The sequence below is a fragment of the Lacerta agilis genome, chromosome 5 (assembly GCF_009819535.1).
Source record: "Lacerta agilis isolate rLacAgi1 chromosome 5, rLacAgi1.pri, whole genome shotgun sequence".
In the NCBI taxonomy this organism is placed as follows: domain Eukaryota; kingdom Metazoa; phylum Chordata; class Lepidosauria; order Squamata; family Lacertidae; genus Lacerta; species Lacerta agilis.
This window is the reverse complement of record NC_046316.1, coordinates 72,983,966-73,004,773: the sequence shown is the minus strand read 5'-3', so window position 1 is coordinate 73,004,773 and position 20,808 is coordinate 72,983,966. Positions and strand designations below refer to the sequence as shown.

At 45.6% G+C, this 20,808-nt stretch overlaps 1 protein-coding gene across 1 annotated transcript; it reads left to right on the top strand.

Moving 5' to 3' along the window:
• The first annotated feature begins 1,191 nt into the window (after positions 1-1,191).
• On the top strand, positions 1,192-20,331 carry MINDY4B (MINDY family member 4B). The gene is made up of 11 exons (XM_033148132.1): positions 1,192-1,313; positions 1,922-2,095; positions 5,212-5,331; positions 6,666-6,760; positions 8,198-8,363; positions 10,798-10,863; positions 12,926-12,996; positions 16,233-16,305; positions 17,253-17,426; positions 18,870-19,050; positions 20,189-20,331. Exons 1-11 carry the CDS (start codon positions 1,215-1,217, stop codon positions 20,329-20,331), a joined length of 1,362 nt encoding a protein of 453 aa, XP_033004023.1. The 5' UTR covers positions 1,192-1,214.
• The last annotated feature ends 477 nt before the right edge of the window (positions 20,332-20,808 follow it).

Sequence of the window (20,808 nt, the reverse complement as noted above, 5' to 3'; positions counted from 1 at the left end):
TACATTTTGAATCATCTATATAATGCCATATAAACTTCAAACAGGTAGAATTACTATCCGCTTCCTGGATTTTCATATAACAAAATTAAATAGCAATAATGCAACACAAAGTTAGGTTTACTATGGTAGCTGAAACCAGGGGGTGTAAACATTCCAACTGTGGTCCTTATACAACTGAATTTTGAAATAAAGTAGTGCATTAAATGAAGCATAAACCTGCAGTGAAAAGGAATAGATTTCTTGAGTGAAATGCAAAAATGGTTTTAGTAATTAAAATTAACACTGAAATGTATTTTTTTTCTAGTTTTCTTCCCATTTTTGTTAACGATTAGCACATTTAACTTTCCAGGCCATCTGTTGCCACCCCATATCGTCCTTACACATTTTTACCCAAATCCCAGTCGTTAACTATTAAATGGCAATCATTCATTATCCGTGCAATCCAATCTCAAAAAGAAGTCCCATTGAATTCATACTAGGAAGTATGAAACAATATATTTCCAGAGGAATCCCATCATTTCACATAGCGATCACACAGGGATGTCAGCCCCTTCCATGCCACTCTCAGCATATATTCCTGGAATTAGAGTAGATTTTGACAAATATATTAAAAAGGCAAAACCTTAAATTGAATGTTCCTTTAAGTAAACCCAAAACGAACAAGCAGCTCCTTTCATATAACTTTCCATCCATCTCCAAAAATTTCAAAAACTCATTCATGTAAGTTCTTTGCATGAAAAACAACACCCATCTATTCTAGCAGTGGGGGGGGGGGGTTTCCCCGCTAACTTCGCATTTAGAGGCGAACCTTATATGGGAACCGGTATGATGCAATCTTTCAACATTCACACTTTTCTGAATTTTACAATGCAGTTCTCCAGCCAAGTAATGTGTACAGAAATGCTTACGCTAAGGTAGAGTATGCATAAAAATGCATTATATTCGGTTAAATTGATTTGGGACAATGAAAAGGAGAATAAAAATAAAACAACTATTAACTCCAGTATTTCTTTAATCAAGACATGGTTAATGCCTTTATTTCCAAAAACCTTTCCTAGTGCTGTAATTTGGACAAGAGCCATTTAATTTCTAAACCAGAAGGAGAGCTCCTGTTCTTTGGTAATCCAGGAAACTGAGCCAAGGCAGTTCTCCTTTCCAAGTGTCACTATCACTAGGTAATTTTGCCTGTGACTACTTTCGGTCTATTGGAAGCTATGGAAAACAGGACAACACTGCAACAGGTCAAAAGATGGGTAGATTCCAAGTTGAGTTACATAGAAATATTGCAGGAAGAAGTTAAGAAGAGTCAACTAGTAAGTACGAAAAATATTTGCTTTATTTTTTTGCCAAAAGAAAACAATCCTTTCTTGCTGGGAGTTTGAATTGTTTTGGGCTAGCTGGCTATGTTATGCACCACGGGCGACAAAGGCAATGCTAAAAAAATATTGCATTGAGGGTGACTCTGAAGTAATATCAACATCTCAGTCCAGGACACCTCCCTGCATTTACCTGGAAGTACCGGTAAGTCACACTGGTTTCAGTGGAATTCACTTATAAGGAAATATGCTCACTAACACAACAGGCATCAAATGACTAACTTTGTAAGCTGTAGTCTCTGCAAACCTACTGGCACTTGTTCCGTTTAAACACCTCGCACTGTTTTTAAATGATGTATTAACTTATGTGCACCGAAAAGAGAATTATATTCTCGACACGCTGGTTTGAAACAATATAGGCACCTTTCGTCTCCTTGCAGATAAAAGGCCAAACCATGTTATGGGATGGGGTTTTGTGCAGTTCCTTCGTTTTAGGATAATGTTTGCTACAAAAAAAAACAGTCAGAAAAGTTGGAGCATGATAAGAATGTATTTAGGGATACGCCACACAGCTTGGTTTCTGTTTGTTTATATTGTTTATATAGAAGTGCCAAGACCACAAATCGGAGGACGACAAAGAGGATGCAGCTGCAGCGTCTCAAATGACAAACCCCCTAAAGCAAAGCCGCTTCCCATCCAATATTCTTTATTCCATTCCCAAAGCTCTCATCGTCTCATCGAACCTCGGAGGGCGGCCCATCTCACTGGAAATGGCAGTGGTAAGCGGACCTTGTCAATTAAGTATGAGATGAAATTTAATCTCGCCAGAATTAAAGAGACACAGAAATCTTATCCAGGAGCACTGTTGGAATCAAGGCTGCAGTTGGCTGCTGTTAGAAATAATTTAAAAGGGATATAGCGGGGATTGTCTGTTTGGAATGGTTTTCAAGGCTGCTACTGGCCCCTGAATGCACACAACGGATTCTACACTAGGTATTAAGCAATACAGATATGATGTGATATTTAACTTCCTTGTTTCAATTCTATTGGTGGCTCACTGTGTTGTATCCAGGGCTAGAGGAGAAATTCAAGCCCTGAACAACCATGTCAGAGAGCCAGTAGAACGCTGCCTCTGAAAATGGCTTCATTTGTGAATAGCCATTGATTGATAGAACTCCTGACAGATTACCCTCCACAAATTTATCTAATTCCTTCTTAAAGCCATCCAAGCTGGTTGCCATCGCTGCATCTTGTGGCAGCAAATCCCATTAATTAATTTTGCTTTGAGTGAAGAAGTACTTTACTTGATCTGCCCCCAAACTGCTGCCAATTAATTTAGTCGTGTGACCTAGAGTTCTGGTTTTATCAGAAGTCATCACTTTCTTCACAACTGCTTAGGTGAGCTGTAGTAGAAAACCTGTCCCAAGCAATTTTTTTTATTAAGAAGCACTAAACATTCCCCTTGATTATGTTTTCCTCAAACCACATTGGGAACCATTTATGCAGCCATCTTTTGTGCAAAGTGGTGGTGGTGGACTGGTGGTGGGTGTCATTATTATTCTATTTACTTATTTATTGCCCTTACCAGTTGCTGGTTACCAAGTGACATGCATTTAAAAACATAAACACCAATACATTATACCAGGGGTCTTCAAACTACGGTCCGTGGGCTGGATCTGGCCCACTAGGCTCGTAAATCCGGTCCGCGGACCCTGCCACCTGCTCAGTCAGTCCCCGCACACTGAGGTAAATTCGGAGTGGCAAGGCGTTTCCTTGAAAAGAAGATGCAGGTGCCTCACCGCGCAGGGACTGCCTGGGTGGGCAGTGACACTTCCGTGGCTTCCAATTGGCTGCAGGAAGCTCCTGCAGCCAATCGGAGTCCCCGCTCTCAAAAGTGTAATGGGAGCACTTCAGCAGGAGTGCGGCTTGGGAGCGTGGCAGCGGCAGCTCTACCAATGAAAGCTGCATTGGTGTTTACCTCATCGCGGTGCAGAGCCTTTCATTGGTAGAGCTGCCGCCGCTGCGCTGAGCCTGGGATCCCTCGGCGAGCCCGGAGCTGGCCCAGAAAGGAGAGCTGTTGCTGCCATCACCAGCAGCTCCCAGCCGCAGGCAGAGCTACTCGGGTAGTGGCAGCGGCGGCAGCCACACCAAGGCAAGGCGGTGCAATCGCCCAGGCAGAAACATGGAGTCGGCGCCGGCAACCGCCAAGCCTGCCACCGCCAAGCTGCCAAGCTGGGCTCTGAAGCCGCCGTGGCCATGGCTGGTACTGCAGCCTAGGGTCCCTTGGCGAGTGGGGAGCTGGCCCAGAAAGGAGAGGCACCGCCACCGCAGCCAGCCCCCAATCACAGGCAGAGCTACTTGGGCAGCAACAGCGATAGCGGCGAAGGAGGTAGGAAAACAGGGGGAGGGGCTGGGGAGGGGGGGAGAGAGGAGCCCCCCCCTCCGCCAGGATCCCTACCGCTTAGGCCTGGGGTCAACCCCTGATTGCGTTTCCTTTCAGTCTCCAGATATGAATATACCGGTAAGTGTGTGTGTGTGTGTGTGTGTGTGTATTTCATATGAATGAAAATATGGCATGAGCACTGACCATTTGCATTACTGCTGAGCAGTGACAAATATGGAACTGGATACTGCAGATACAAAAGCAGGCCCATACTTCCCATTGAAATACTTGTAAGTTTATGTTGGTTAAAATTGTTCATCATTTTAAATATTTTATTGTTTTTCCTGTTTTTTGTGCACAACAAATAAAATACGTGCAGTGTGCATAGGAATTCGTTCATATTTTTTCCAAACTATAGTCTGGCCCCCGACAGTGTCTGAGGGGCTGTGAACTGGCCCCCAGTTTAAAAAGTCTGAGGACCCCTGCATTATACCATAAAAGAAAAAAAGAAAGAAAAGTCAAATAAAATAATAATAGTATGCTTATAGTTCAAATTATAGTATGTTTATAGTTCATGTCGGGGACGCAGGTGGCGCTGTGGTCTAAACCACTGAGCCTTGGACTTGCCAGTCGGAAGGTTGGTGGTTCAAATGCCCGCAACAGGGTGAGCTCCCATTCCTCAGTTCCTGCTCCTGCCAACCTAGCAGTTTGAAAGCACGTCAAAGTGCAAGTAGATAAATAAGTACCCCTCTGGTGGGAAGGTAAACAGCGTTTCCATGCGCTGTTCTGGTTCGCCAGAAGCGGCTTAGTCATGCTGGCCACATGACCCGGAAGCTGTACGCCGGCTCCCCAGAGCCATCCACGACTGGACTTAACAGTCAGGGGTTCCTTTACCTTTACTATAGTTCATGTCCCTCCATTGTTGTCCTTTCTGTAAACAGAAATTCCCAAATACATTAACCTTAACACTGCTTCAACTGTGTGTCATGATACACTGGAGGTTCATGAGCTCCATTGAGATGGTTTGTGAAAAGCTTGCAGGACATGCAAGTATATCGGTACTACTTGCCCCTGCACTTGATTAATATTGTTTTCTCCCACTGATGATGGAAAATGACGACAATTTGACCAGGGCCAGATTAATTTCCTCAAGAAGGTTAACAAGACCCTGCCTAGCGGCTATGATTCTCATATTGCACCACTGACTTTGACAATGAAACTGCCACTGAAAAGTAAAGATGGTTTCAGAATATGAGTTTATGCATGTGCTCTGATTTGTAGTACAAATACAATTTCAAGTGATCTGCCAAGAACCACACTGATTTCCATGTCATCCGTGGAGGAGGGGGTGGCATTTAAGAACAGTCGCCTTAACTGTTCCTCATTCGGAAAGTACTCCAATTCCCAGATCATTGTGGTAAATGCCTGGTTCGTTCAGAGGAAGCCAAGAATATTAGCTTTCTTTTAATAAAGACCATATTTTTGTTGCTGTTTAATTCTTACCATTTCAAGGGACTACGGAGGATGTTATTTGGAAGCACATATCAAGTCTTCAGCTATGAATGGAAAAGAGCATATTTCAAATTCCACGAGCCTTATACTGATTTGGCCTACGCACTGGAGACAGATAAGGTAATAACACTTGGCAGCCATTTTTATACTGGTAAGTGCTCAGCATGGATCAGGCCAATCCCAGCCCAGTCATGTACTCCCTGGATGTTCAAGGGCAAAATCACAACCTGTCAGCTTCAGTTCCCTCTGTCTAAAGTGGCTATTGGCATCGCCTCCTTTGCAGGATGGTGATAAGGTACCGGTAAGTGGATTGTAAACCCTTTTCCTTATAAAGGGAGTTATACCAGGTATCAAACAGAAGTGACATAGAGCTGGTTTACACAGCAGCATATGACTTGCCCCCCCTCTCCATATGTACAGAAGCTTCCAATTGCCTACAACAGCTGTATGCTCTGAAAGAGTTGCCATAGAGGGCCCCAACCCAGCCTTAATACAGCTGCCCTGGTGTATTAAGCACAGTACTTGGTCTCTTGTAGGCATTGCAGGAAGGGGGGGAGCGATGCCCGACACATTTAAATCACACAACATACTTGAATTATACCACAACAATCAGTAGCGGCCAGTGCGTGTCGCAAGATGGGGCTGCCCTCCTGACAGAGGCGTTGTTGCCGTTTACCGGGACAGAGCTGAGCCAAGGTGCTGGCCAGGTTAGGGCGGCGTGGTTGCATGGATAGGACTGCCACGGCTGATCTAGCACTCCCATCGGTACATCACATGGCCCTGACCATGGGTCAGCAAACTAAGGCCCGCAGACCAGATCAGGCCCAATTGCCTTCTAAATCCGGACCGCGGACGGTCCGGGAATCGCCGCGTCGATCGCCAGTGCATGGATCGCCAGTGCGTGCGTTCTTTCCCTCTCCCTCCCTCTCCATCACATGGCAGCAGCGGTGCCTCCTCCCTCCCTCCTCCTGGCTTCTCCCCACCCTGCCTAGAGGAGGAAGGGGGCTGGGCTTTGTTGGTGCCAGCCCCTCTCCGGAGCCTTTTCGTGCACCGCTCATCATCCCGCCGCTGCCACCGCTGCCAACCTCTGCCGCTCGCAAGACACAGGAGCCGCGGTTGGCTGAGCACCCCTCACAAGCGACCGCCATTTAAAGCAGCCCCTCTCTGGAACCCTTTTGTGCACTGCTCATCATTGCTAGTTCATTTTTCTCTCTCTTCAAAATATAGTCCGGCCCCCCACAAGGACACTGAGGGACAGTGGACCGGCCCCCTGCTGGAAAAGTTTGAGGACCCCTGGCCCTGACCTTGCCTTTGCTCTGCCTCCATCCCATCCAGATAAACAGCAGTGATAAAGGCGGCGGAAGGGTCACCTGATCACACCTGCCGCTATTGGCATGAGTAAATGTATGTCATAATTTACACAGCGCTTACGCTGTGTAAATGCTTTCTTTCAGGGAGGAGCAGTAGCTGTTCAGATGGCTGTTCAAGTGAACATCATTAAATACTTGTTGTTTGTACAAAATAAAGAAGAAAATATGCGTCTGCAAAGGTAAGGATGGGCCGGAGAGATATTTGCTTAAGCTGCATGGGTTTTTGGGGTCCAGAACATGCATAGGCAAACTAAGGCCCGGGGGCCGGATCTGGCCCAATCGCCTTCTAAATCCAGCCTGTGGACGGTCTGGGAATCAGCGTGTTTTTACATGAGTAGAATGTGTTCTTTTATTTAAAATGCATCTCTGGGTTATTTGTGGGGCATAGGAACTCGTTCATTTCCCCCCCCCCCAAAAAAAATATAGTCCGGCCCCCCACAAGGTCTGAGGGACAGTGGACTGACCCCCTGCTGAAAAAGTTTGCTGACCCCTGGTCCAGAATGTGGGTTCCCAGACCACCTCCCATATGTGGCCCAGTTAATCTAGCGGTAGATTCACACCATCTTCCAATGCTTGAAAGCCAAGGAGCTGTTTTGTAGTCTTTCACAGGGAGATACTGTTTAGATACTGTTTAATGCAAACTGGTGTTGGATTCCAACCTCTGTCAGCCCAAGCCAACATGGTCAATGCTCAGGGATCATGGCAGCTGTACTCAGCAGTGCAGCTTGGAATTTTTTATACCACGGACTTAATACCCTTACAGGGTAAGGGGTCTCTAGACTCCCATCATCCCTAACTAACAGGACCAGTGGTCAGCGATGATGGGAATTATAGTCCCAAACATCTGGAGGGCCGGAGTTTGCCAATGCCTGATCTATAGCCATGTAAATGCCTGGCTGCCCCACTGCTGACCTACAAAAAGTAAGGATGCTGTAGTGATGAGTGTCAGCCCTGGTGGGCTCTAGCATGGCCGTGCCCAGGTGTGGATACCTTGGACTGTTTGCTACTGCAAAATGGTCAAAGGCCTGGAAACGATGCCTTATGAGGAACGGCTTAGGGAGCTGGGTATGTTTAGCCTGGAGAAGAGAAGGTTAAGGGGTGATATGATAGCCATGTTCAAATATATCAAAGGATGTCATATAGAGGAGGGTGAAAGGTTGTTTTCTGAAGCGGACATGGAGCAATGGATTCAAACTACAAGAAAGAAGATTCCACCTAAACATTAGGAAGAACTTCCTGACAGTAAGAGCTGTTCGACAGTGGAATTTGCTGCCAAGGAGTGTGGTGGAGTCTCCTTCTTTGGAGGTCTTTAAGCGGGGGCTTGACAGCCATCTGTCAGGAATGCTTTGATGGTGTTTCCTGCTTGGCAGGGGGTTGGACTGGATGGCCCTTGTGGTCTCTTCCAATTCTATGATTCTATGATTTGTCACCTGCCACTCTCTGGGTGGTCATTGGGGTGGAATCCTGCACTGCAATGGCCTGGGTTTAGCCCTGAGGTCCAGACCTAGCTGCACCATTGTCAACAATGTCTTGGGGGGGTGACAGTTTTCCTGTTCATGGACTATGGATTGCTAGTGTCTCTCTTTCACCGTCTCTTTCTCTATCTGTCTTTGCAGTTTATGTGAAATAAGCCAAAAAGAACAAGAAAAGGCCCTTGCAGCAGCCTTGGCTGATATTCTGTGGGTAGCAGGAGAAGGCCAGAAAGCTACTGTCTGCCTTGTCACCAGTGATACTTATTTTACTCCCAGTATAGACTACAAAGCTGATCACTTTACTGAAAAAGTAAGAGAAGCTACGCTTTAAAAGACACAAGATTTGCAAGGGGGAATTGTTGGGCTGGATTCTAAAAACTAAGAAACAGAAAAACCCCAGGAACACGAGGACTGTTGTTGTATGTTGTGGTACAAACAACGAGCACATAAAGATCCACTTCGCAGCCAGAGACTAGCTGAGATTTGCTATTTACTGGCAAAGAAATACCAACAGCATTGGGTGAATCGAGGTGCTATAATTTTTCTTTTATTAGACGCCATAAAGAGAAGCAAGGCACTCCAAACACAGAAAAAAATAAGTTAAATTTAGCATAGTTTATTGGGCTATCCTGTGTGTGCAGTCAAATATCTTGAGGCCTGACCAGATGTTTCAGTGAAAGTAGATCAATAGAGTAATATTTGGAATGGGTGCCACATGTAATGTAATCAAACTGGTCTGTAACACATTTGTTTGTGTGTGGAATCTCTTGGGCTAAGATTTTCATATTCAAATCTCCCAAGGAGGCACAAGATAAAACAGGTCTTGGTGTATAGTTCAATGAAAATGTTGACTCTGGGCTCATCCAGAGGACCTATTTATTGAGCATTCATCCAGATTTGCTTACACAAAGCTTATGCAGCTGAAATTCTACTCAGTCCTTTACTGAACATTTGTTAGTACCTATTTGTTTGCAGGGAGATTATACAACAATGAGCATCCATCCTGCATTCACCCTGACTTGGCTTCAGGGCCTTCATATGTCTTCCCATTTATCATTTATTCATTCCAAACTTCTCAGTGCATTTCCCTGTTACTTTAAGAGTGGTAGACTCGTAATCTGGAGAACCGGTTTCGTGTCTCCGCTCCTCCACATGCAAGCTGCTGGGTGACCTTGGCTAGTCACACTTCTCTGAAGTCTCTCAGCCCCACTCACCTCACAGAGTGTTTGTTGTGGGGGAGGAAGGGAAAGGAGAATGTTAGCCGCTTTGAGACTCCTTCGGGTAGTGAAAAGCGGGATATCAAATCCAAACTCTTCTTCTTCTTCTTCACCACGAAAAGAATTATTATTATTTTTTCATTGTGCTTGGGCAACAGAGCACTTCTATTGTGAAAATCTAAATTTCCCAGAATGCACCTGAATCCCTCATATAATATGGCACCCCTAGAATGTGGCAGCTGTAGAAAAGGCAAATTAGGAAAGGACTTTTTTTTTAAATGCAACTACCAACATTGTCATGCCTTTCTAGAAATCTATGGACCTACCACAGATGGAATGCTGTGCACAGTTCTGGTTGCCACATCTTAAAGAGGATACAGTGGTACCTCGGGTTAAGAACTTAATTCGTTCTGGAGGTACGTTCTTAACCTGAAACTGTTCTTAACCTGAAGCACCACTTTAGCTAATGGGACCTCCCGCTGCCGCTGCACCAGCACAGCACGATTTCTGTTCTTATCCTGAAGCAAAGTTCTTAACCTGAAGCGCTATTTCTGGGTTAGCAGAGTCTGTAACCTGAAGCGTCTGTAACCTGAGGTACCACTGTATTGTGGGTCTGTAAGAGTGCAGGAAGGGGATGCCAGCTGGTACCCATTGGGACTGGTAGGTCAGAGGGCAGTGCACCCAGCAACAGGTGAAAGCAGAGCCGATGACAGGCACAACCAGCTGAATATTGGTTTTGTCCCCCATCTTCCTCCCTGTTGAGTTTTTCCCCTACAGGAGAAAAATTAGGATTAAGGAGGAAGAAGCTGATAGGAAGTGTCTGGATAGGCCACTAGTATGAAGGCTGGCTAAGAGCAAGCTGGAGATGGAGGGGAGATGGAGTCATCCAATGAAGCTGAACAGTGGGAGATTCAGCAGAGACAAAAGGAAGTACTGGCACCAAATTCGCTACCAGATGTGATGGACATCGGTTTGGAACACCAGGGCTCTCCTTCTGTCATCCACCCCTCCTTCCCAGCTTGCTGTAATTATCTGGATTTCCAAGGCAGTCAGGGGAGGAGAAGAGATGACAGGACAGGAGAAGCGAGGGCTGCCTTGTCTCCTGCCACATTGGTATATCTAACGTTTGCCAGCTTTGAATCTGGCAGCCTTGACCCTTATTCCGCCATCCATCCATCCATCCATCCATCCATCCCTGCACCCCGCTCTGTCTCTGGATGGCACTAGAAGGTCAAAGAGAACTCAGGTGCAGATACACACAGGCACTGCCTGGTTCTAATGCTTCATTAATCTAATGCTGCACAGCAAGGGAGCTGGAGAGCACAGAGCCTAGGCTGAAAGGCGAAGCAGTCAGAGTCGTCTTCACAGAGCTCGTGTATATGGAAAAGTCTGTTCAGGACAAAATTAAATTTAGGCTAAACTGTGCTTGTGTGTAATAGAGATGAATGATGTGATTACTGCACCACTTGACCAGTTTTCCAAAATTTTATTCCTGTGTTGATGGAATTCTTAATGATCATTCTGCAGGTTCAGCTGTTTGACTTTTTTGAGAAGGAAACGGCTCAGCAGTTCCTCTGCGATCACATACACTGTGTAAGTGCGTGGGGGGGGGGGTATGTGCAACGTCTTTACAAATGTGTACTTGTGGCCAAGTTTTATGTGGCTTTTAACAGTACCTACAGGTTGAACTGCACTCATGCCTGTTTGCTCGTATGTTAGTGCACCACTGTGTTCAGTGGGGCTTATTTCATTTCATTTTTTCATTTCATTTTTAATTTGTATACCGTCTTTCTGTTTCACAATACCCAAGGCGGTTTACAAGCTGAAGAAACAAAGAATGCACACCTTATAACTATCTAACCCAGTACAAAAATGTGATGATAAAACATAACTTTTAAAATAAGCAACTTATATAAAATAAAGTAATATTCAACAATCCATTAGAATAGCATAGAATAATATTAAATATCAGCATATAAAAATTAAACAAATCCACTCTTAACAATTATAATAAATAATTTCCAAACTATAATTAATAAAACAATGGCAAGTCACAGTGCATAAAATAATACAATAGAAATCGAGAAGCAGGGACTTGAGGGTAGGGCAAGACAGGTGGAAGAAGGCCTAGCCTGATAAAGTTTGTCCCCTCACAGTTCTAGATCCAAAGATTCAAAAATTGTTCAGAATCTCATTCTTCAGCAGATGTACTCTCAGATGACTGTAAATGGGGCTGCAGTCTTACTTGTCTTATTATGCAATATTATAAAATGGATCTGTCTTTAGTTCTGATCCAGCTTTTGGCTAATAAACCTCGACTGCATTTTGAATTGCCTCATGCATTTAGCACAATGTTCTTTTCCTCAGCTCAGTCATCACATATATGTACAGCAGGTGGGACATGCAACAAACTGTTGCAGCGTGGAGTGCTGCTGTTTAGGAAGCCAGCCCCTCCATTCTATTCCCCCTGTTTTCTGTTTTCTTCCCCGCAATTGTCAGTGACCATTTCATGGCCGTTGAGCATGCTCGGTCCTTATTGGGCTTGGGGTCCCCCCCCCCCTTTGCCTATACATATTTTCTGCACTTGTGAAAATCCTTAGGTAAAGGTGAAGGTAAAGGGACCCCTGACCATTAGGTCCAGTCGTGTCCGACTCTGGGGTTGCGGCGCTCATCTCGCTCTATAGGGGAAGGGAGCCGGCGTTTGTCCGCAGACAGCTTCCGGGTCATGTGGCCAGCATGACAAAGCCGCTTCTGGCGAACCAGAGCAGCGCATGGAAACGCCGTTTACCTTCCCGCCGGAGCGGTCCCTATTTATCTACTTGCACTTTGACGTGCTTTCGAACTGCTAGGTGGGCAGGAGCTGGGGCCGAGCAGCGGGAGCTCACCCCGTTGCAGGGATTTGAACCGCCGACCTTCTGATCGGCAAGCTTTAGACTCTCTGGTTTAACCCACAGCGCCACCTGAGTCCCTGTGAAAATCCTTAGGGGTTTCCCAAACACAGAAACCTAGAAAGCTGCCTTATCTTGAGTGAGACCATTGTTCCAGCTAGCTCAGTATTGTCTACACTGATTGGCAGCAGCCCTCCAGGGTTCCAAGCAGGAGTCTTTTTTTCCAGCCCTGGCTGGAGTTCCCGGGGATTGAACCCAGGACCTTCTGCATGCAACACAGGTGCTCTCCCACTGAGCTATGCCCAGTGGTGGAGCTTCATTCTCTGGCACTGGGGGCGGGGAGCAGGAGGGGGCGGGACGCGCTGCCCAAAGGGGCGGGGCATGCATACTGGGGGCGTGGCGTGCAGCCTGCGGGGGGGGCAGCCATGATGGAACCCCACCAGGATTGCGCCAATGGGGGCAGTGCGCTCCCATCGCCCCCCCTTCCTCCACCCCTGGCTATGCCCCCTCCCCAGCTGATGTCTTTCTTTTGTGCCGTTCTGGCTAAATAAGCAACAGCACTCACAGCCTGAACACCAGAAATCAAGGGGAGGCTCTGAAGATGTGTGTCAACATGAACCTGAGTAGTGGTGGACTTTGGTAATATGGTGCTTGAGCGAATTGTTATTATGCACCCCCTCGGCTTGGTGCCCTGTGTGAGGAAACTACCTGCACTGCCCTAAATCTGATGCTGACCTGAGTAACATTCATCCTTCTCTTCTAATCAGCTAAACTGTGAAGGAAGTCATGGAGTGATTCTATTTCTGTACAGCTTGCTTTTCTCAAGGACATTTGAAAGGTAATAAAAATGTTCCCCTGCTTTATCAATACCTAGATTTAAATTAAGCAATAAGTCATCCTTTCTTTCTACTTATCTTTTTTAAAATTTAAGAATAGTTTATTTGCCACAGCATATATTTCAAACATTCTCATAATCTTAAAAACCATAAAATAATGATCCAACCTCATTAAAAGGAAGGGATACATTATATCTGCAACAATCTGAAAGGTTCAGATGTATACTTCAAGTATTCCAAACTATGTTACCACCCCAAACACTACTCCCACATGTGCCACGCTAACTGTGTGTTCAATAAAATTGCCCCATACTGCGTAGAAGTTAACCACATTAACCAGGTCTATATAACTGACTTGCTCCCCTAATAAAGACCACATGTGTCTTTTAGCTAATCGAAATGTGGACCAAGGCAGGAATCTGTCTTTATAGGTACATGTTGTAAGGTTGACTTTGTTTGCTTGCAGTACTAAATGTTGCTGCTCTTTCATTCCACTGCCAGACTTCTGGCTTGAGTTCTCTCGAGGTTTAGGACTCATATTTTTTTTGGTTTATCTCTTTAGCTCATGGGTAGTTAGATAGAATAGGTACCTTTGAAATCCTGTGACTTCTCGAGTCAGATCTCCCTACCGAGTGTCCTCGTGACCTTACCAATCAAAATATCCATTTTGGAATGTAGTAAATTCAGCGTTTGACAAATAAAATCAGTTGTTTTAGCTGTCATTAAAGTCAGCTCAGCCAGGTTCTCCTTAGTAGCACCCGGGCTCGTCTCACCCTTCTGGGGTTCTGAATTTGCCTCATTACAGTTGCTGTTGGGCTCCCCGATAATGCTAATTGGATCTTCATGTACTTCAGCTAGCACCGCAAAGCGGTTATGAAGGGGGACTTGTGCAGACTGTTTAGCTGCTGGGGATGAGTAGTCCTCAATTCCTCTAAGATGTTTGCTTGGCCCCATGACGATCTTTCCCACCAGTTAGTGCACCAGACTGGTATAACAGAGGGTGAGATTGATTGATTGTGAAACATGGACCACTTATAAACGCCATCTCTAACTCCTCGAAAGATTCCATCAGTGGTGTCTCCAAAAAATTTTACACATCACTTGGGAAGACAGGCAAACTAATGCCAGTGTACTGGAAGAAGCAAAGATCACCAGTGTTGAAGCAATGATTCTTCAACATCAACTTCGTTGGACTGGTCACGTTATTCGGATGCCTGATTATCGTCTTCCAAAGCAACTACTCTATTCCAGACTTAAAAATGGAAAGCGTAATGCTGGTGGTGAACAAAAGAGGTTTAAAGACTCTCTCAAGGCAAATCTTTAAAATTGCAGTATAAACTCCAACAACTGGGAAATACTGGCCTGCGAGTGCTGCAGTTGGAGAACAGCCTTTACCAAAGGTGTCATGGACTTTGAAGACACTCGAACTCAGGACGAAAGGGAGAAACGTGCTAAGAGGTAGGAACACTTGGCATACCCTCACCGTGATCAACTCCCGTCCAGAAAACTATGTCCCCGCTGTGGAAGGATGTGTGGATCCAGAATTGGCCTCCACAGTCACTTACAAACTCACTGTTAAAACCGTGTTTATGGAAGACAATCTTACTTGGCTACGAAGAAGCAACATTGCTGTTGTGTTTGAGTGGGCTGAACATCCTGCAACCTCTTATTAGCAGTAGTAGTTGAAGCTGAAGCTGCTTGGTTGGCTGGGGTGTGTTTTGACTACTGCCAGCTTTATCTTCAAAGAACGCTAAAGAACTTCCTTTGGACAGCCAAGGCCAGGGAGGCCTAAACTTTGGACAACTGTAAGTCTGAGTATAGACTGAATGTAAGCTCCCCCCTCTGGATTATTCTACAGTTACCATCTTCCGGTCAACTAATTATTAGCTTATTTAGCTTATGTAGGTAGCAATTTAAGATTTTAAGGAGGTTTTCTCACCGGTGCTGTATCGCAGTCGCCATCATTGTAGTGTTGCTTTAAAAAAAATATTTTGTCTCCAGCGGCAGGGCAGCTGGACCCTTACAATACTCAGTTTATTAAAGCAGAGCATCAAGTTTTAGAACAAAGTTTGTGTAAGGCTCAAAACTTAAGGAGAAAGCACAGGGTGGTTCAAAGCTACAAAGCGAACATTTGCACAAACCCATATTTCTGGAGGAGATATTAGAAGCTAATAGGATTGGGACACAATGGAGGGAAGATTGATGGAACTAAGAGATATAAGCTTGTTCATTTTGTGACCAGGTATGTTCAATATACTGCAGGGGGTTGGACCACATGACTCTTTGGGTCCCTTCCAACTCTACAATTCTACGATTCTGCAAGTGATATTTCTGTACGACTCACAAGAATTGGATCTGTCATTCTTACTGTGCAGTATACCCATGCAAGCTTCCATTTGGAGGTGGTTTTGGGGGGACCGCATGTAAAAGCATGCATACTCAAGAGGATCTGCTTTAATAGTACTGGATATGATGTTGACCTCAACTCTTGGAAAAGCAAAATGTGCCTGTGTGCCTTCTTTCTTATTTTCTTCTGTCAGGCAGGGTGGAGACTAGCAAATAGACAGGGTGGTGCTGCCCACACCATTTAATCGAAAGTCCAAATGGGCCCCGAAAAGGATTCATGGCCCCTGCTCTAACCACTACACCACACTGATTGTCGAACCCATCCTGTGCTGTGGGAACACTATGAGAACATCATCCATTGCTTCCCTGCCCTCCCACAACAGCTGGGTATAGCATATTCATATGCATCCCTGTAACACAGTCATCCTGGGATAGTTCAGTTGGTAGAGCATGAGGCTCTTAATCTCTGGTTCATGGGTTCGTGCTCCATGTTGAGTGAAAGATTCCTGCATTGGAGGGGGTTGGACTAGATGACCCTTGTAGCCCTTCCAACTCTACAATTCTATCATTCTATGATCCCTGCTCTTCCATCCCTGAGACTGTCAGATTGTATCCAAAGTTGTCCAAGTGGGTGGAAAGCTCATGCAGGGTATCCCCACCCCCAACCCTCACCTCAAAAAGCCTCTCCAGATTGTCATGGGAACCTACAAAACTTTGGGGCTGGTGTCTTACGGGGCTGCGACAGGAGAGGGGAATCCACCTGAAATCGGAGTCTGGCGTTCTGTTAGCAAATTAGCAAAACTCTGGCAAGCAGGTTGACAGTGAAGAGTGACTCACGGCACCGAGCAACAATAGGGAACGCTAATTTTGTCTTTGTGCTTTGGTTGGGTAGGCTGCAAAAAGACCTTGACTGTACCACAACTCATCTGTTGCAATGCAGGATTGGAAGCTTCATCTGCAGACAAGTAGGTGTATCGGAGGGGGGGGGCAGCTCTGGCTCATGGGAGTGGGTGGGTGTAAGCTGCCGTGTTCTCCCAGCAGTGGCGTTGTGCTCGTTGGGATGGAGATGGGATCAGAGGGAGGCTGTGGTGGGGCAGTCAGGGTGGCAGCGGCCCTGCGAGGCTGCCACTGCTGCCAACCCAGGGCTCCGCTAACCTTGCCACTGTCATGGTGGGAACGCCATGGGCTGCATCTCCCTGCACGAGGCACCACTATTGGACTTTATTTTCTTTAAGTAGTGTTGTGAAGGCTGCGTGCCACCCCCAGTCTCTGCCTAGCAGTAGCAATATTCCAAGGGGTTCCAGGCACTTACCCAGGGCTCTGTTTCTGTTGGGAAAATCAAAGCACAATGGAAGCTAGTGTCTTTAAGATATATGGTTTATTGTACACCTGCTTACACCTTCGATGGAGGGAGTGCAGAACATTCCGAGTAAATATCGGGAAGAACTTTCCGACAGTAAGATCTGTTCAACAGTGGAACCGTCCCCCTCAGGAGTTTGTGGGCTCTCCTTCATTGGTGGTTTTTAAGTAGAGATTAGATGGCCACCTGTCATGGATGCTTTAGCTGAGATTTCTGAATTGCAGGGAGTTCGACTAGAAGACCATTGGGGGTCCCTTCCAGCTCTACCATTCTGTGATTCTATTGTTATATCCCAAGAGTGTCTCCCATTTCCTCTCCTTCCCAGAATGGCTCAGTTGGTAGAGCATGAGATTCTTAACCTTAGGGTCATGGGTTCGAGTCCCATGTTGGGCAAAAAGATTCCTGCATGGCAGGGGGTTGGACCAGATGACCCTCATGGTCCCTTCTAGCTCTGCAATTCTATGATTGCTGAACACTGAGGAACAAGCTATTCCTGAGGTCAGCTTCTGATTACCCACCTGAAAGCATGATTTGGGTCGTTTTCTCCTTTAGGCCATTCTGAACATCATCTTAACAGGCAGAGCTTGTCCACACGTGTTTAATGGGTTCCAGAAACTTGACGCTGAAGGCAATGTGCAAAAGCAGCTGCATGGTGTCTTGTCCCGCAGCGAGGTGGGCTATTTACACTGGAGCAAGGAAGAAGTAGAACATTACAGGTTCCCACAGGTAAGGTAAACATGCAAATCGGTGAATAGGTCTTTTCCACGCAAGTAAGCATTTCAGCTGCAGGGCCAAACTACACATAACATTAGCAATGTGTTTGAAGGAGCATGTTTTACCTAACTGGTTTTATTTTGGAGAAAAAGCAGTCATGAGCCCCCAGTCCAGAACATGCTCCTGATCTGATCCAGCACCCCCCCCCAATTTTCTGCTGAAAATTGTCCACTTCCTGGTTGGTTTTTTTGCCCCAGTGGTTGTGTTTGTTGATCTTGGAGAGGAATATTATTTAGCAAGGAATAGCTAGTTAGGTTTTGGAACAAATGAGCAAAAGAAGCACAGTATTCTCCACACAGAATTGTCCACAAAAGAGCAGTTCAGGGTATCAGACAAGGTGCAATCCTACCTGGAGATGCAGGGGATCAAACCTAGAACCTCTGCATATAGAGCCTGTGCTTTACCACTGAACCTTTGGGCTTCCCTGTTAAGTTGTGGTGCACCAAGTGAAATTCAGCCCATCAGGCATGTGTTGTGACCTCGCAGGTGTCTGACAGCTCTATCATTTTGCAGTCAGATGCTCTGCCACTGACCTATGGCTCTTCCCGCATCCAGACTTAGTCTGCATCCAGTGTGTACGCTCACTGAGATCAATGGAACTAGGGTTGTGGAAGAGCCTTTCCAAGGAAGTGAATCAGAGCGTAACCCTGGTGGCCTTAAGACAAGGGTAGGACTTGGAGAGAACACAAGCCAAGTTAGTACATTGCCATACTGAGTTTCATCCAGTACTAGTCATACTCCTGAGTATGAAATTCATGGGTATGACTAAATTACATTATCAATTTCAATGGGTTTACTCTGAGTAGAACTTAGTTGGCGCCAACCCATTTTATTTATTGTCCTGTAGAACAGACCCACATGAGGAATCTCCAACTCAGTTGAAAATGCAACAGTTACCTAGCATTAAGACAAATTCAACAGTGTAAATAAGTTTTGGTGGATGTAATAATGGAATACTGAATGGCTTGGTTTATGTAAAATATGCAGGGATTTATGATATGCAAAATGAACCGTGGAAAGAGAAGTCATTGATATTTTAAGGGTGTTTGAATGAGTGTTCTAAATTGTAAAACAGAAAATTTTATATAAAAAATATATAATATGGAAATGCAACAATTGATGGCTAAACCATATGTGATGATGATTTATTACTCGTACCCTGCCAATCTGACTGGGTTGTCCCAGCCACTCTGGGTGATCGCAAATTCAAGGCAGCCAGTCGTTTTCAGTTATCAGCTGGATCATGCTCTTATTTTTATTTGATGCCTATATGGAAGTAAGTTTAAAAAAAAAAAAAAGATGAAGGTGTTGGTTTTGTTCGGGGGCTCTGTGTTTTCTTTTTAATGCCTTACCGCACCATGAGAGTGTGTATGAACTATGTCCTTCCCGCCCTAGGTTGGAAGCATGCTGAAAACTCCTAAATTGCCTGTTTGGTTGTGCAACATCAGTGGAACATACAGCGTCCTTTTCAGCACTAACAGGCTGCTCTTGTCCGACTGGAAAATGGAACACCTCTTTGATTTGTACTTTTATAATGGGCAGCCCTCGCAGAAGACAACAGTGCATCTAACAGTAGGTAGGCACTTACCTTTAGTGAAAGAGAACTTTTCAAATGAACACTCCTGACATCTCTTCAATTTTATATGTCCATCGATGCCTTTTTTCCCACAAGTGATACTTAAATCCATTTTGGTGTGCTTTGCATGGATCAAATATCTATAACAACAACAAAAAAGTTCTGTGGCCTTGCCTTCACCTTCTGAGTTTTAAACTGCCATACATTTGCATCCTGTGCTACGTTAACAGTACATTCTAAACTGAAATGTGCTTTAGGTAACCAAACCTTACGAAAACACCCATACAAGCAACAGTAAACAGTACAATAAGGGGGTGGGGAGCAACTCTGAGAGCAGATCTGAAAGGAGACTCCAGCAATTAGGAGAGAGAAGAAGTACAGTCCCTGGGGGAAATTCTGAAAGCATTCTCAGTAGGGGAGAAAATACCCCCAATCGTTTTTAAGCTATATAATCCATTAAGAGCCCAGTTCTTCTTCTTTTCACTAAGCACTCAGTGACCACTGAATGTCAAGAAAGCCTCTGTGTTTTTAAGATGTTTTATCACTTGTGGTTTGCCACCCTGGGCTCCTTTGGGAGGAAGGGAGGGATATAACACGTAAGGATATGTTTGAGTCCCAGTGTGGTGTAGTGGTTAGAGAGTCAAGCTAAGACCTGGTATGTAGGGTTTTTGTGTGTGTGTTTTTTAAATCTGCAGGCCCTGATCCAGATTGGGTCTGTGGAACAGGGAAAGTGGGGTATAACCCTTACCTCCTGCATCATCCCCCCCACAAAGGCCCCCTCCCCAAAGCCATCTTTGGGCAATTAGCCCATATTTTGAGGCCATGTTTTTAACCCCATTGTGTCCTGGAAATAAATATATAGGAGCATAGGGCCTGGTGCACAAGACGCTGCCATATGTCTCTACAGTGACTGGCAGTGGGTCTCAGGGTTTCGGGCAGGAGTCTTTTCCAGCCCTGTGTGGTGACTCCAGGAATTGCATTTGGGGGCTTTGCATGCAATGCATGTGCTCTGCCAACAGACCTAAAAGCAGACAGCTGAAACACAGGAGAGCTTGAGAGGAGTGAGAAACACCAATGCTTTCCATTTTGCACGAAACAGCACACACACAAGCTTCTTTTCTTTTTCTTTTTCTTTCAGACACCCATTCTCATCACTGGGAGGAAAATCACCGTGAGGAGGATGGCGATGCGGAAAAGCGGTTCCCTTCTGTGGAGATGGCCATCCGAACGAAGTGGGAGGGTGCTGCTATCAATTGGAACGGTGTGGCCCCCTTCTTCTGAAGGTAACAGGTTGCAGGCGCAGAGCTGGTCCGCAGGCTCTCTTGCATGGATCCCGCAGCCCAGGCCTGGAGGAGGAAGAAAGGAAACTGCTACCAATGGACCAGACATGGACAGCTCAATGGGCCTGCCATTTTGGACTTCCAATCTGCATTCGGTAAACAAATGAGGTGTGCTTATGGGATAAGCAAAAGACAAACTGTGCAACATACACAGAGAAAGAGAGAGAGAACGCTGCAAGCTAAACACAGAACTGAGATCAAATCGGATTATAGCAAGACAGTTTTACACACAGAGGCGTCTTAGCCATTGAGGCTACTGGTGCAAGGCACCACGGTGCCACGGCCTGGAGGGTGCCTCTGCCGTCCAGCCCTGCTGGCAGCGCCGCTCTTGCCCACATCTTCTCAGGCTGCGGACGCGGGGAGGCCATCGTCGAGCCTCCCATCGGTGCAGCAGCCAGGGATCCCTGGATGGCAGCAT